Below are 16,720 nucleotides of genomic sequence, written 5' to 3'. Positions count from 1 at the left end.
AAACAACGCTTCCGTCTTCCGCGTTTTACGACAGTAGAGCTTCTTATTCTTTTTATGTTTATTGCAGGTTGGTGCAATACCGCCACCTACTGTGTTGCTGAAGAAAATACGCAAAAAATAATCAAAATAAATAATCATTTTTAAGAAGTCGGCACTAAAAATACACAGCATTTAAATGTATATCAGATACGTCACAATAAACATGAGTGCTATCGAATCACTTCGAAAACCGATGCGATGATCGAAAATAAATGTAACCTAAACTGACAGTTGACCTATAATTCCCAGCTCCCAGTTTATAAAAAATGTCCAAGGATTCTCTTTCGATACAAGGAAAACCGTTTGGAAAACACTTGCACATGTGATTTTTGTACGTGCCACTAGGTGGCGACAGTGAACCAATCATTTACAGGAATTTGCTAAAATGTGGGTGAAAAAAACAAAAATTCTGTAAAAACAGTAGACAGAGCATAACCTTTCTTAAAAATCTTTTAATAAAAAAAAAAATGTTCCAATAGTTCAAAGTAGCCTGCTTCTTAAACATGTATAATACGCATCAGCTTATATTTTTACCTTAATCAAAATACGTCAAATTATTTTAAAGTTTTTATTTTTAAACATTGATTAAAAATATATTTTTTTAAACTTTAAAGTTTACTAGAGCTGTGTGATTTAATGAAAAAAAAAAAAAAAAAAAACACTTTGTGAATCATTTCAATCACTCTGAGATGGGGTTAATCTGGACTCATTAGACCACATGATCTTTTTCCAATCGCTCCAATATCTTTTTGCTCCATAGAAATCTGAAACTTTTTTCGATGAGCAGCTCATTCCTCCACAGGTGCATCATTCTCTCAACACATGAATGACTTCTTTAACTTTCTGACACAAAAACAGACACAATCACTTTTTTCCTTTTTTTTTAATGACAATTATCAAGTATTCAAGGTATCTGTAAACAAAAGTGTTGCCATGATTTGTTCACTTCTGTTCCTGAGCAACCAGAGCGGGAGCGTCACCTTTTCAATACAACGTTGTCTTTTTATTTCAATAAATACATGTCAGTAATATGTCGCTAAAAATAATGACCCCCTCTCCCGCCTCCTTTTCCGACCAAAGTAAAATATCTACCTGAAGTAATCCATGTGAGCAAATTAAGGGCATCTGATGTTTGTCGCACTGATTACGCAGGCTGGTTGACAGCACTGAGGGTGGACAGACTCGGGGATAGAGGCAGATCACCTTCCACAACCCGACAAAGTCGAACCATAAAACAAAAGAAAAAAACCGGTAAATTTTTTTTTAAAGAAAAAACACAGGAAAGAAAAAACACAGATCTGACCGCTGATTTCAGGTTGCATTACAAAGATGTGCATTAGTACCAGTTAGAGGACAAGTTTACTGCAGCCCAGGGATCTCCAGATCGTTTATTACAGCGGGCAGAAGAAAAGTGCAAGCTACGTGACCCCAAACACAATGCCTTAATATCCTACGGTCGCTCGGGCCTTCCTCATGAAGCAGAGGCACTGTTACATTTACTTCTGGAATAATAATTAGAATAATACGTGAGGGCCTTTTGGTGATGGAGGCTCAATCAAACCAAGAGAAAACTTCTAAAATAATAATATTACAATGCAAAAAAGAAACAATTGTACTTTGTATATCATAATACACACTGACATAATGCGTGTTGTAATATTTCACAATAAAGTCATATAACACAATGTCACATGTAACAGAAAAAAAATCTTATTTATGATCAAATAATTTTTTTCTTCAAAAGTCAGTCTAAATGTAGAATGTTTCAAACAAACAAAAACAATTCTGTATATTTCAGAGCACAGTCCAAGAGTACATGTTCATCCATATATAGCATGATTAGTTATTTTGGTTTTCTTCACATTGGACATGAAGGCTCTCTCTTTCTCTCTCGAACTGTTCAAGTCTTCATAGAGTACTGTGCAAAAGGGTCGAGAATCATTTCTTTATATGAAATGAAGTGATGTAGATTCACATGGAGTTGATTAAAGAAATAGGAACAAATGTTGTACGGGGACAGTGTCACAGTACAACATTGTGCCTAAAGATGGAATTACATGGAATTAAATGTAATAATTTTAGGGACTTCATTTCCCCTCACGTCAGGTCCATCCACTTAGCAATCACATACACCAGTGTACTAATCACCGGCCTGATCATCTGTCATCATCTGCACCTGTGTCTCACTTCGGGTAGATGTTTTTAGTGTTTAATTGTTCACTGTGTGGCTCAACAGACAGCAATACGACATTCCTCTGAAAATGCTCAGGTAGAGGGACTGGACTGAAAATGAGAAGTAAAATACAAGAAAGTCCAGCTCACTGAAAGCAAAACTTGAAGAAATAAGGGGTTGTCAATACTTTTGCACTGTATTTAATCTTGAATTGAAGCTAATTTTAAAAAATCCAACAAACGCAATCCAACGTGCTGCAGCTCAAAAGCCTGAAACCAACATGAACAACTGTGATGTGCTTCAAAGCGTCAGGAATACTGGTTTGGTGTCGTAGCCAGGATTTATATATCGGCGATAAAGAAAAACAAAAACAAGAAAGAAAAGTTGTCAAATATTTTCCATTAAATATTGTTCCTTTTTTCAGTAAAACAATTAAACTAATAATAACAAAAATGATAATAATAAAGAATCATCTGTTAAATATCTTAAGTCCAGTAGATGAGACTGACGACTGAACAGCAAGGAAAGATTTGAGGTCTTAATGATGCCATAGTACTTTTTTTTTTGCTGTTTTTTAAAACTGTCTTCACAAAATTATTCTCAAACAATGAATTCATAAAAATGCAGCAGGACTGGCCAAAATGTTTTCTATCCAACAAATTCGTATACGTCTGGACATGTTGTTATTCCGCATGTTCATATTTGGACAGGTTTCATTTCCAGCATGCGATGTTGTCCATACCCGTCCGTAACCCCTAATGAACTACGCTATGTTTCGCGAAACGATGCAGCATTCGGAGGATAGAGGTTTATATTCTTTGTAGGCGTTTATTGTAATACCTGTCAGCTTGTTAAAAAGGTTAGCGTATTGCCATCTACTTCTAACTGCATGAGAGCTCGAAGATTCGTCTACAAGTGCAAGATGTCGTGACACCTTTAACCTTCTGAGAAAATTCCTGCTAGCATTAAAATACAACGTGCGTGCTCCCGGCCCGGGTTTAGTAACTCTATTGCTAAGTGCTCAGAGGGGTTTTCTGCCAGCAGCAAAAGGAGAAGGAGGAGGAGCATCAGAGCAACAGCCAGGCCTCCTGGGGTTCAACCATGCGTCTTCAGATCCGGCATCAAGCAGCACATCTATCTATCTCTAGGCATAATGATCACGATGGTGGATTGATAAGGAATGATAAAAGTTCTCTCTTAACATATTTTACCTGTCCCTCAGATCCTTGCTCATATTTTTTTATAACTTTAATGGGCCACAGTACTGAACCCTGAGGGACAACGTTGCACAGAAAGGTCCAGCAAGCTAGCCAGCCTCTCTTTCCATTACGGTCTTAATGTCAGAATGAATTTCAAACAGAGAGCAAAATTCTGCGAAGATTTGAGAGATGGACGCTTCTTGTGTAGCGCGCAGGCTGAATTCAGGAATAGACGATAAAAAGCAATAACGCACATAAACATAGCGGCAGAGCTTGCATAGAACAGATTCCCAGTTGTGCTTGTGGTGAAGTTTTGATAGTCATCTGGTTTTCCAAGACATGATACTGAACAGTAATTACCCCCGACCCCCACCTCCCAAACCCACCCGCTTGCCCCCAAAATACACCCCTTTGCCCCAAACCTACTTAGCACCATGTGATGTCTTTTACAATGTACACTTTGCCATAAGTCCATAATTTTAATTTTCATTTATTTCTGAAGATCTGCACTAATGAGAACCTTAAAACCAGCTGTGATACTCAGGAGGGCGTCAGCTGAACTCCGATAAGGTTTGCGCCCAATCGAGGAAGGCACATGGAGAGGAGGATGGGGTTTAGACCTCAGACGTGGGCGTGGACGTCCCGCACTGGGCGCACCGGGGGTGTTATTGCTTTGAGGGCGTTTCCCGGGCAGCTCTGGCTGCTGTGGCCGTGGTGAAGCGGTGCCGGATCGAGCGTAAACGCCGGGCATGAGCGGGTACGGGCGTGGCACTTGCGGGCACCCGACTGACACATCAGCTCGCTCACTGTGCCGAGCGGAGGCAGGCTGGAGCGCCGGCGCTCCATCCGATCCTCCTTACATTTGATGGAGTACCAGGTGAGAAAGATGAAGACGAAGCCGACGAACTTGAGGCTGGCGGCCAGACCGAAGTAGACGAAGCGGAACGCAGTGACGTCATACTCCCAGCACGACCCGTGCACACCGCAGTCCTGCTGCCACAGCATGCATGTGGTGTCGATCACAGCACCGAAGTAGATGGGCGTCGGTATGTAGGCTGCACAGACAAAGAAAAAAAATAAAAAAATAAATAATAATCAATTTACTCTATATACATTTGTTCTGTACTGATGTTTAAATGAGTATATATAACTTTTCATAATATTTATATTATAATAAGGTAAAATAAAGAATAAAGTTCATTGTTTTTAATTTAAATTTTTTAGGGAATAACAAAAACTGGATTTCGGAAACTGTTAGTAATAATGTCTCAAATTTGCAAATAAAAGCATGTGTAACACTTTTTACAGCCACTAGATAGCAGCATTGCTACAGCTCTACAGTAATGTGTTCAGAGTTTAAAAGTAAGTAAAGTTAAAAATTGATGAACAGACTAGCATTTGGATTGAACACGAAATTATATGAACACTGCTGGAAAAAGATGATCGATAAAATGTATATTATGGACTTTTTATGTACTTTGTGTTTAGATTGTTGACCATTCTGTATTACACCAAATCAGGTTATTACCCCAAACACCCGACGGCCACCAAATCGAAATAAATCGCAATCCTTACTATTTAAATCCTCTCAAACTCTTGGCAGTTGATATTTAAAAGCCATTGATATGGTCTAAAGTCTGTCTACGATGTCTTATGTATTAGTGTTTTTTCCTCAATTTCCATTATAAACCTGGGCACAATATATGCTGATCATTGACCTGAACGTATCAGGATCATTTTCATTTCAGTCATCTGGTTCGGAGAGCCGAAACACCTACACCGGGCTTCAATACAGCTGGCCTCCCAGGAACTCCTTTAATAGGAAATTTGTGTATTTGTTTTATATAAAAATTCGCAAAGGGCATTTGAATCTGAACACTACTTAGTCACCGCATATGCTCACTACATAGTGTATAGTGTAATGGCGCAGTCGGATTTAGCGCACTATCCATCTTTTATGAGGTGTAATGGCATTGTGAACCCCACATACTGCACTGTATTGGAAGAGAAACATATTGTAAGTCGCTTTTATTGCACAATATTGCTTAAGAAAAACTTCATGGCTTATTGATTTATATGAAGAGTCACTTGGTTAATAAAGTTAAGGATGTGAGTTTTAAAGTTGAACACTGGAATGTCTAAACGTTGATTCAAATATGGAAAATGTGCAGGAAAAAATCTGAACACAATCCCAGTACCCTAATCCTAATCCCCAAGACAGATAAACAGTCCTGCCTCGTGTTTTCTCCTCGTCTGTTTATTCAGGACCGTTAAACCAACCATCTTGTTGTTTCAGGTCTTCTTTATATTTACATAATGGTAGCTGATCGAAACAGAGAAAAACCTGCATTTCCTTTAACTGATTCCAGCTTTTAAAATGTATAAGACATCAGTATGGAAATAAGCGCGCAGCTCTTCGCAGATTAGACCCGACACTTTCACATTTTACATTCCCGGAGGACCGGAAGACGTGACGAGCTTCCGTTACTTACCGAGCGTTCTCAGCAAGACGAACTGCATTCCTAAAGCAAACGGCCTCTCCGGCTCCTCTACCGACCTAAACACAGGAGGAGACGTGTGAAAAAGGCGCGCTACTGCATGGGAACCTGGTCATGTCCTGTGTGTGGACACCAGATTTTTTTTACACTTTACATAGTACACTTACTAACATATTACATCATCAAGTAATATCAAGTAATGTTTTAATTCATAAATGATTAAAGCAGAAAGTGACAAGGTTTTTAAACACACCTTAGAGTAACGATGATGGCCGAGGGCTGCGCGCAGGCAGTGATGAGTGTGACGATGAAGAGGAAGATGAGGAAGGGGATGAGTGTGTTGCAGGTACGGTCGCACTTTCCAGACAGGGCGAAGCCGTTCTCGTTCAGGTAGGTCTTTACGATGACCACCTGGAGCTGACCGCTTTGGCCACCAGCGGGAGGAGTGATGACCTGCCTGCTCTGTACACACGCGCAGTCTGTGTAGTTTCTGCCCTGCAAAGAGGTTGTGAGAGAGAGACAGAGAGAGAGAAATGGGGAGAAATACGGTTATGTAACGTCACGGAGATATTAAATTCATTTTTGGGGAAAAAAAAAACTTTGAGATTTGCCCGAAGTTAAACTTGCGGCATAACTGAAATCAAAATGTTGACTAGAAGGGACGTTATGAGTGATTATGTACCAGACTACATCACATCATCCAGCACTTTTTTGGACGAATAGAGCGCTTTTCCCCTTGAGGTGGGTGTGGCTATACACATCACTCAACAGAGCCAATCAACTCGATAGTTTACTGTGCATACACAGAGAAGCCATTACAAGCTACAAGCTGGCATATTCCTTAACACACACACACACACACACACACACACACAGGACTGCGCGACTCGTCATGGCTTACTCCAAAAAAAATGGTACGTACACTATGAAAACTGAACCTTACACCATAAACTAAATCAAAATACAAAACAAAAAATGTATAGAAGTTACAGTATAAGCATTTATGTGTGCATATTGTTAAACTCCTCATACTGATACACCTTCAGTGCATGGCCGTCTTACACTGATAATAACAGGATGCCTACATTCATGGGTGAACGAAAAAAAAAAAAAAAGAAAAAAAAAAAATGTTGGGAGGGAATGTTAATTGAAAGGCTTGGCATCGTTTCCTTCTACACGTCTTATCTAGTTCCGATGGGTTAATCAGTAATCAGACTCTGAGCAAGAACAAGAGATTCACGACCAGAGCCAAATGAGGCTTCACGAGGACAAGCGTTGGAAATTGATCTCGCTTGAATGAGAGCCGTAGTGAGCTTTTCTTTCTCCCCATGTAGTAAATTTGTCAGGGCTCACCGAACTGACAGGCGGCATTCGGTTCAGTGCCAAGAAAGTCTCTCGTCATTTGAAATGGCAGAAAGTCTGATGATGCGCCTTTTTTGCCACCGCAAACTTAAAAGATGCCGTCAGAGCGCCGTGGATGTCTGGGCGGTGATGCCACATCCGAGATGACGCTACTGAGTCCAAGACAGGATAATCGTCGCTCCCTGTGGATAGGAAGCACGGCCTTCCTCTTGCCCAAGCCCGTCACATCAACAACACCCAACTGCATGCATATTTAAGCTCATGTCTTATCTGATCTCAGGAATAAAAACTGTGCTGTTCTGGAAAAATATAAAAGAAAAAAAAAAAAAACAGGATGGTCAGATACAGATAAAGACCATTTTAAAGACATGCGGTCACTTCGCTCACCCCAGTGCTGTCGTTCCCGACCGTGTTGCAGCCCGCCAGACAGGGGTTAAAGTAGGTGATGCCGTCAGAGCCGCAGACTGGCGCATACTCGTTTATCTTACAGCCACAGTTCACATTGCAGCTGCCCGTCAGGTTCCTGTGAGTCAGCGTCAGAGTCGGCCTAGAAAGCGAGGAGGAAAAAAAAAACAAGGGATGAGAAAAAAAAATTCAAACAGAGCTTATTGCTTTATATCTGGAGCCGATCCGGAGATTAGACTCTGCGTTACACAGCAGCGAAGACTGACAGAAATGAAACCACAAATAATTTTAATCTCATTAGAGTGTGGGTTTTAATGTAAGGAGAAAAACAAAAACTACAAAAAAATGTCTGTTATAGGAAAAATAATCAAGCGTGCAGTTTTTCAGTAATTTAACATTTTATTTCTGTTAAAATCCTCAGGAAACTGGCAACAATTCACACATTTAATTTAAAAGAACAACACGGCAGCACGATGGCTTAAAGATATGCCTCCTAACTCAAAGGTCAAAGGTCTGAATCCCGCCTCCGGTCTGTGTGTTTGGAGTTTAAATGTTTTCCCCATGCTTGGTGGGTTTCCTCCATGTACTCTGGTTTTCTCCCACCGTCCAAACATATGAGTAGAATAATTGGTGGAAGTTTGACTAATCGGTTTATACTAATTGGAATAATTGGTGTGAAGTATGCCAGCCTTCTCTGGGGGCACAGCTAATCCCCAGACGATGATAAAGGGTAAGTGTTTTCTGTTGTGCCACTGAGGAATCCAATTTTGTACACGTCTCTGTTTGTTACTCTAGAAACTATTGCATATTAGGATGAGGCTGTGGATATGAGCTTTAGAATTGCTTGCGGCTGGAATCGTAGTAGGAGTCGGAGTTACACAAAATGAAAAGTAAAAAGCCGTTCAGCATTGCTATGGTATAAATGGAGAGCAGCAGACAGATTCCTCTTTTAATGAAGCCCGTTCTTAGAGAGTCAGTGTTTATAGCTGATCACTCAGGCTTCAGTAAATATCCTCCTCAAGGTCAACGGCAGTAAAGGCTGTTCAATGCCGGACATAAACGATGTAAAATTTATGGGTGTAAACAACTCTCAGCTTTATTGTTTCTTGACTGCCATGAAACCTTCTTTGTACCTTCGCTAATGCGACACGCTAAAGTTAACGCAAAGGGCCGTAACGCATAACAAACTCCGGCGCTATTTTGGATCTCGTCCTGCCTCGGCTGCTGTAATTATCCACCTCAGATTACACAGCACACTAATGCCACCAGATGCTTCATTACATAAGAACACGAGCGTGCGGATGTGTGAACGCAGCGTTCCAGTCAAAGCACAATGTCTCAGTGTTACAGAACTGACAGAGCTGCCTGTAATGTAGCTTTAATGTTTACTCCGTCACTTTGAGGTGAGGAAGGTGGATACACACACACACACACACCCACGGGTGCCCTATTTTGCCAAACGTACAGTATTCGCTCACCTGCCTTTACATTCTTATGAACTTGAGTAACATCTGATTCTTAATCCATAGAGTTTAATACTATGATGTTGGCCCACCCTTAGCAGCAATAACCGCTTTAGCTCTTCTGGGAAGGCTTTCCACAAGGTTTAGGAGTGTGTTTATGGAAATTTTTGACCGTTCTTCCAGAAGCGCATTTGTGAGGTCAGACACTGATGTTGGATGAGAAGGCCTGTCTCACAGTCTCTGCTCTAATTCATCTCAAAGGTGTTACGGTCAGGCCAAGTTTTGGTCAAGTTCTTCCACACCAAACTAGTTCATCCATGTCTTTATGGAGCTTGCTTTGTGCACTGGTGCGCAGTCATGTTGGAACAGGAAGCGGCCATCCATAAAGTGTTCCCACAAAGCTGGCAGCATTAAATTGTCCAAAATGTCTTGGTATGCAGGAACCATTAAAAGTTCCTTCCACTGGATGTTAGGAGCCGAACCCAACTCCTGAACCCCACAGCAGTTCCAACATGACTGCTCATGACTAGCAAGTGAGCCTTTTCCTGTGTTAGAAGAAGAAAAAATGGCCAGGCATACAGATTCGAGTGACTTTGTCTACAAGCGTCAGATTGTGATGGCTAGAGGACTGGGTCCAGGAACAATTCCAGAACCGCAGCTCTTGTTGATCCTCATTTAGGTGATATCAGATAGCAGGGATTGATCTGCAGTCACAGGAGAAGTTCAGTATAACAGGAGAGGAGTTTAAGTTAGTATGGATTCCACTTTGGTTAATGGAGACTCAGATACAAAACTGTTTGTAGGAATTTTAGGCCTGAACTATTGATTGACTGCAGTAACAAGTCATCAGAGAACAGCAGTCTGCATCAGCCGAGTCCAAGACCACCTTCAAGGTCAAGTGGAACCATTCACAGTCAACACACACGTCCCAAACAGTCCACACGGGGCCTGCATGCCACAACATCTGCATTTCTTTTTGACTTTTGATTTTTAATGAACTTTAAGCCATAATCATTGAAATTAAAACAAAAAAATTATGGAAATATTTCACTTTACATGTAATGTATTGAGATAATCCGAGTTTCACCTACAAAAAAAAAAAAAAAAAAACTACCGTGAGATTTCTTTTTTTTTTCCAATGCACTATGCACAGGAGATTAACTTATTGTTCGATGTCTTTGCTGGTTCACTGTTGACATTCCACAGACTCATGCAAGGGCCTCACGGCTTCCTGTTATGTCTCCTGCAAACACACATATACAGTATAATACACACACACAACTCAGCCTTTTCTTGCTCCTCCTTTAAACAGTTTCGTGTGGAATTTCAGACCGGACAGTTTACTCTTCGTGTATCTTCTAATCCACCCGATGCTTCCAGATCATTGTGCTGAAATGTTACGTTGCTGATTGCACGTGCGGTACCCTGTCCTGAACGCACTATCATCTTCTTGTCCTACATTTTTACCCACATCACCTTGCAGAAACCCATCTGCTTCAGCTAACTGATTTCACCTGTAAAAAGGAGCACAGTACACCGAGCTGTCTGAACTGCACTCGAAATGGGAAAAAAAACAAAACTTTGCACCTGCATCCTGTAGGCATGAAAATGCAACCTATTCAGCAGCGTGTACTCAGTCACCTCGGAGCGCTTCGCCTGTCCTTGGTGCATTGTCGACGGTCAGACTGTATAACGTTTTATGATGTTTATAGGCAGAATAAAAGGATGATTTAATCGTGGCCTGTCGTTTCGGTGGAATGATAGAAGAGATGTGGGAGAAGATAGAGAACTGGAGGACATAAAAGGGACAATAATGTGTCCTGAGGTGAAAATATGCCTGTCTCAAACCGCTGAAGCCGAACACATTGCCGAAATTATTTTTTATTCTTTATGGCATTCGGTTTAATTTACTACTACCACGCAAGACAGGGAACATTTTGACGTGTACAGATTTACATATACATTTCTGTACAATAAGAAACATTAATATATATAACGAGGCATAATGGAAGATTTTATTAGACCTGTTGATGTTGCCGTTGGTGATGGGGGACCGGAGTAAACCCACAAAGCAAAGCAGGTGGGAGCATGTAAACGGCACACAGGTAAACAGGCAAACCCTGGACGTACGGGAGCAACAGTGCAAAACACGAAGTCACCCCAGCGTGCAAAGCATGAATATAATTGTGTACACAATTATAGCATCTATCAAAAGCTAAATCACAAAGTATCCGATTTTTTATACAGTGGTACCTCGGCGTACAAATTAAATCCGAAGACGAGTTCTTAAGTTGAAATTTAGTATTGTGAAACGCATTTTTCCATTTTAAATAATGTAAATGCCAATAATCTGTTAGAGCCACCCAAAAATATTACCAATATCCAACACTATAATCATATTTCCGCATATAAAAACAAATCAAAACATTTTGGAAAAAGCATGTAAGTATACGTTAAACCTCACTTAGTCTTAATTTATGATTCCTCTTGGCACCAGCTGCTTTTAAAACTGAAACTGAAAGTGGATCCGTTTTGTTCTTGCTACGTGCTTGCATACATTTTTAAAACCCGTCACTTATGTCGTCAATAAATCTTGCAAGTTTAAATTTTTTTTGGGGGTTACTTGCATTTTTGCTTCACTTAGCTTTCCACTAATGCAAATAAGTTTTGAATGGCTACTGGAAGTACTAATAACCGTCGCTCGTTCGCTGAAGCTTCACATGCCCAGAAAATTCCCTTCAAAATTTTGGTTTAAGGGCGAAAATTCGCAATGCCGATGTACCAGTGTAAACAGGAGCACGGAACTGATCCATGATCGTCCCAGGCCTTACCCAGTGGTATACGGGATGTTGATTCCCCCAAGGTTGATGCTCTCGCAACCCACAATGAAGAGTGTGGAAAAGCACAGCAGCGACACGCCGCTGCAGATCATCGCCAGCTTGGCCGACTCCCGAGCGCCGAGCTTGAGCTTCTTAATGATGTAGCCACCCAGGACGATGCCCACGCCGGCACTGGGTACGATGATCACTCCTGAAAAGAGAAGAAACAAGGAATGCTGATGTTCTACAAGCTTTTTTTATGCATTTTAGTAAAAAATACTTATTTTGTCTGGCTTTTTAACTTTACAGCTTTATAAGGGCTAAGCAAGTGAACAAACGTCGAAAGAAGCTTCGGGTTTCTTTAGTGAATTTATTCTGAAAGTCAAAGCTGACTCCTGGCACCGGGAGGTCACTGCACAGATCTGCACGCCCGCCTCGCAGCTTACCCCTGCCTGAGCTCATCATCTGCGAAATGGATGACAGGAACGGAGGGACAGCAGGGCAACAGCTGTGCCACTCTGGATTATCATTTCCCATCTTCCACATCGTCTCACACTTTATCACGTACACGCGCTCAAAACTCAAAAACACAAGCGTTACATCATCGCTCAGCCGAGCTTGCGATCACACAAAGAACATGCCTGCTCCTGTTGGGATCACATGCTCAAGCTACATCTCTAGGCTACATCAGCCACACATATACACACACACGTTCACACACACTCCCACTATCACAAGGTGGTAAAAATATGCAGTGATGAGACGACTTCGAACCTTTCCACTCCCTTTAGGCTAAAATTAGCCGCAAGTGCGTCAACTCGTCAGGATGAGGAAGAGAAAAAGGGTGGAAAGATCTTCACACAAAGAAACTTTTCACGAGCAGGGCAGCCTGTTATGCGAAACTCGAAACAGCTGCCACAGGAGGCTCACTTTAGTCTCTGGCTTTTTCCTCTTAATGCTGACATCATAGAAAAAGACCCCGTGATGAACATGTACAACACTGTATAGTAAGAGGCTGAACATTTCTTAAGTGCCGGAATTTAAACTAGTTTTTTAGTTCATTTAAGTATCAAATCAGACTCGTTTCAAATACAGATTGTTTTATGTTTTATTAATAAGAAAAGTACACATTTTCTCTCGATCTGTTCTGAAACTCGGTGTACTTGAGCAGTTATTAGTGTGATCACTGAAAGATCAGCGCTATTCATTGTACATTAGATTGGCAACGTGCTAAATTCATATTTTAGATTTATTTTGATATGCAGCATCTTCTCAGCCATGTGTTAAGCACCGCACTGGCCTTAATTTTATGCTGCCTCATGACGTATTTGATATTTTACCAAAGCATATTTCCACCTTCAGTCAGCATATTCTATCCCTGATTGTCTTTGGCCCCACTTTACAGCTGGTGTTTATTACAATATTGAAAAACCCTGATAACCTTCTGCACATTGAGGGTAATTTCACACTATGGACTCGAACCCGGATCACAGTTTAGTGTGTTTGTGTAATATCATCTAAATGTGAAGCCCAGGATATAGTCACTTATGTAGCTAAATAACCTGACTCCAAATACACCTGTGTGTTAACGCAAGAATACTGGCAAAACTTTTACACTTAAAATATAGACTATTAGTTTAGTGCCTAATGCGTAAATCCATTTCAGAAAGGTATTTGTTAGAGATTTGTTAAGCTGTTTTCTTTACTTATTACTGCTAGTTTCATGATACGCCATGTCTACTTCAAATAAAGTATGCAGGCTGTTTGTTGGTACCGCGTATTATGAAAACTACAGCAGGGGGCAGAGCTTTTTCTTACAAAGCCCTAAAGTTATAGAATATCCTTCCAACTAATGTTCGGGACTCAGACACAGTCTCAGTGTTTTAGTCTAGGCTAAAAGTCCATTTATTTATCCATATTTGGGCATTTTTGTGAATAGATTTGTCTTAGGTAAGGGCGTAAATCTGGGGTACTCATGGACATAGAGTATTATGGTGAGCTGGTATGTTTAGATGCTGGTTGCTTTACATTCCAGGGAGCCCTCATGCCTGCGTTTCCTTCTGGCTCTCCCTTTAATTATATTGTCATATCTAGTCCTGCCGGAGTCCCTGCTTGCACTCTGCACTAAATATACATTCACCTTATACATCATGTGACTGTGAGCATACCTGACTGATTTCTCTTCCTCTCTCCCTCCTGCTTCTGTAAAGCTGCTTTGCAACAACGACCGTTCTTAAAAGCGCTATACAAATTAAATTGAATTGAATATTATAATCGTGCATTCCCAAGAAACCGTTTTTGCAGAGGCACTCTTTACCTCCACTGCAGAACACTGGGATTTCCTGTACCATAATATCATTTTAATGAAAATGTAATAATCCTTTTCCCAAACTATGAGACCGCTATCTGTGAAGGCATCCCCCAGGTTAACATAACATCTCTGATTAAAACACAGTAGCCATAGTAACCAAAGCATCAATTTTCACCTCCCAGTTAATCCTAACAACACACAGAAGAGTGGTATGTTAATGCCCTAGATGATGCTGGCACCATTATGCATGTTGATTCTTGTTTTTTTTCTTCCTGCATGTGGTCTTTATGGTAAGGCTGAAATACACAATAGAGCTCACTGTGACGCTCCATTAAATCCCAGATGCCATATTTAAAAATACAAACTATGAACCGACAATCAGTCAGGCAATCTGTGACGAGATCAACATGAAGCCATGATTAAGTCCATATACTGTATATACATTTACATACTAGAGATTGTCACATAGCTGGAGTATCAGTAGTGAAAGCAGCAGAAATAATATGACAGACAGACAGATATTTTATTGTTTTGGAAAGGAATTTTAACCGTGTGCCACCCTTTTTTAGTCTACATTCAATTTATCAACTTTCTAAGCCCTCACTTCATTTTGATCTCAAATGAGTAATGCAGCGACAATTTATTCTTACTCTACCTTCTCACTTCCTCATCAAACCAGATCAGTTTCAAGTTGCACGATTCAACTTCCATGTTAATACGACTATCCCCACCATCACGCTTGTCATTTCAAAAAATCTCCAACTAGCTATGAGGCAAGTCTCGGGGAAACCTGGCGCAACAGCCTTATACAGCTTAAGTGCACTCGGAACATTTTTATAAAATTTTCTTTAAGTGTGTGTATCACCAAAAAAAAAAAAAAAATCACGCCTTTTTAATTTGCGATATTTCCTCTAATGTGACCTCATACAAGACGATACCCGCCCCTCTGCATGTTACTCAGCTCCTGCTGTTCTCTGGCGGGGCAAAGCTTACCAGGAGTTCATTTAAATAAATACAGAGGCAGTTTGAGGTATGAAAATTATCATTATCTGAGGGGTATTTCAGCTTGTTGAGGAAATACTATTTATAAAATATGGGACCTTTAAGATTAAAAATATATGGTAGCATATGAGAAATAAAGCTCTTACTTGGTTTTCAGGAGCCAGCTGTGAAACCACACTATTATCACTTTTTTTTCCCTTTAATTATTACCATTGTAAGTGCATTCACACCACGGATTTCTCTTAACGACTCCAGGAATGAAAGAAATATAGCAGCAAAGAAAAAAAAAAAGAAAACTAGAACAAGTTGCCATATTCACTGCTGGTAGTGCAAGCTATGATTGCGGCTGCCATTTGAACACCTGCCCAGCATCAGGCACATTGTGATGCACGCCATGATGCTACAAAACAGAATGATTCCTAACACCAGTAGTAAAAAAATTTTAAAAGAAATATTAGGGTGCGTTAAACAACCCAGTACACACAGCAGAAAAGAAAAAAAAATCGTGAGGCAGAAATAAAATGTTTACATCGACAGGAAACTCTATACAGTGGAGTGTGTTTGACCTTGGTACTGGATCACTTACAACTCTCACCGAGGAGACCCTGAGAGGCAGAATTAATCTCTAACCTCGCCACTGCTACCTGGCCACGCACCAGGTCTGAGTGAGAAAGCATCTGTGCTGCTTCATTAAGTCATAGCCATATGTCATGGTCTGATGAAGCTTCTGAGAATTTACTTTTTTTTGTGACAAATAAGAGAGAAAAAGAGAACTGAAGACAGCAAGCTTTTAACAGCGTCTGAGCCATTTTGGAAGGAAATGATTGACTGGCTACGGTTCAGCCCAGGGGTTTTTCATCCAATTCCATCTTCCGGTACTGACAGAACGATCGCTTTTGATTCAGCAGCAATCTGCTCTGCCTACACAGGCTCAAGTGGAAAGAATCATAAAAGGAAACTCGTCACACCTATGCATCTGCTCCTGTGCGCGCATGATTATCTGATGTGTAAATGAGCATGCTGAGGCGTGAGTGTGTGTGTGATGGAAGGAGGTGGGAAAAGTGGAGAGAACTGAAATTAAAATATAATAAAATGCACAGAGTCATAAAGCCACAAAATCCAGTACCTGTATAGATGCTGGCGTTGGAGGCCGGGATCCCGAACTGCGACTCGATGAACTTGGGGATGAAGGTGATGAAAGCGGTGACGATGGCGCTCTCGGCCGTGTAGGAGAGACTCACGAACAGGAAGGTCATGTTGCTCAGGATCCTCACGGCCGCCTTGGGGAGCTCTGTGAGAGAAACATGAGTGTCAGGGATTCTGCTGAAACTCATTATTCGGCTCTACAGAGCTGTATCCGTTCCCCTTGTGTCCCCTTGCTCTCACATTTCATCTTTATGCCTTAGTATTTCCACTGAATTACAGTACACGCACAGGAGACTAAGAAAC

General features: G+C 40.9%; 1 protein-coding gene across 1 annotated transcript in view; it reads right to left on the bottom strand.

Moving 5' to 3' along the window:
• Positions 1–3,831: 3,831 nt before the first annotated feature.
• LOC128514212 (solute carrier organic anion transporter family member 5A1) overlaps positions 3,832–16,720 on the bottom strand; it is a 45,692-nt gene continuing 32,803 nt past the window's right edge. Inside the window, exons 4-9 of the mRNA XM_053487958.1 lie at positions 16,398–16,562; positions 11,971–12,169; positions 7,659–7,818; positions 6,163–6,404; positions 5,904–5,968; positions 3,832–4,466 (exon numbers count right to left, since the gene is read on the bottom strand). Of these exons, the coding sequence (XP_053343933.1) occupies positions 4,033–4,466; positions 5,904–5,968; positions 6,163–6,404; positions 7,659–7,818; positions 11,971–12,169; positions 16,398–16,562 (1,265 nt within the window). The 3' untranslated portion in view covers positions 3,832–4,032. The remainder of the gene's footprint in view (positions 4,467–5,903; positions 5,969–6,162; positions 6,405–7,658; positions 7,819–11,970; positions 12,170–16,397; positions 16,563–16,720) is intronic.

Source organism: Clarias gariepinus, chromosome 26 (genome assembly GCF_024256425.1).
Source record: "Clarias gariepinus isolate MV-2021 ecotype Netherlands chromosome 26, CGAR_prim_01v2, whole genome shotgun sequence".
Taxonomy (NCBI): Eukaryota; Metazoa; Chordata; class Actinopteri; order Siluriformes; family Clariidae; genus Clarias; species Clarias gariepinus.
Note: the sequence above shows the minus strand (reverse complement) of the source record. Positions and strands in the feature narration are given on the sequence as shown.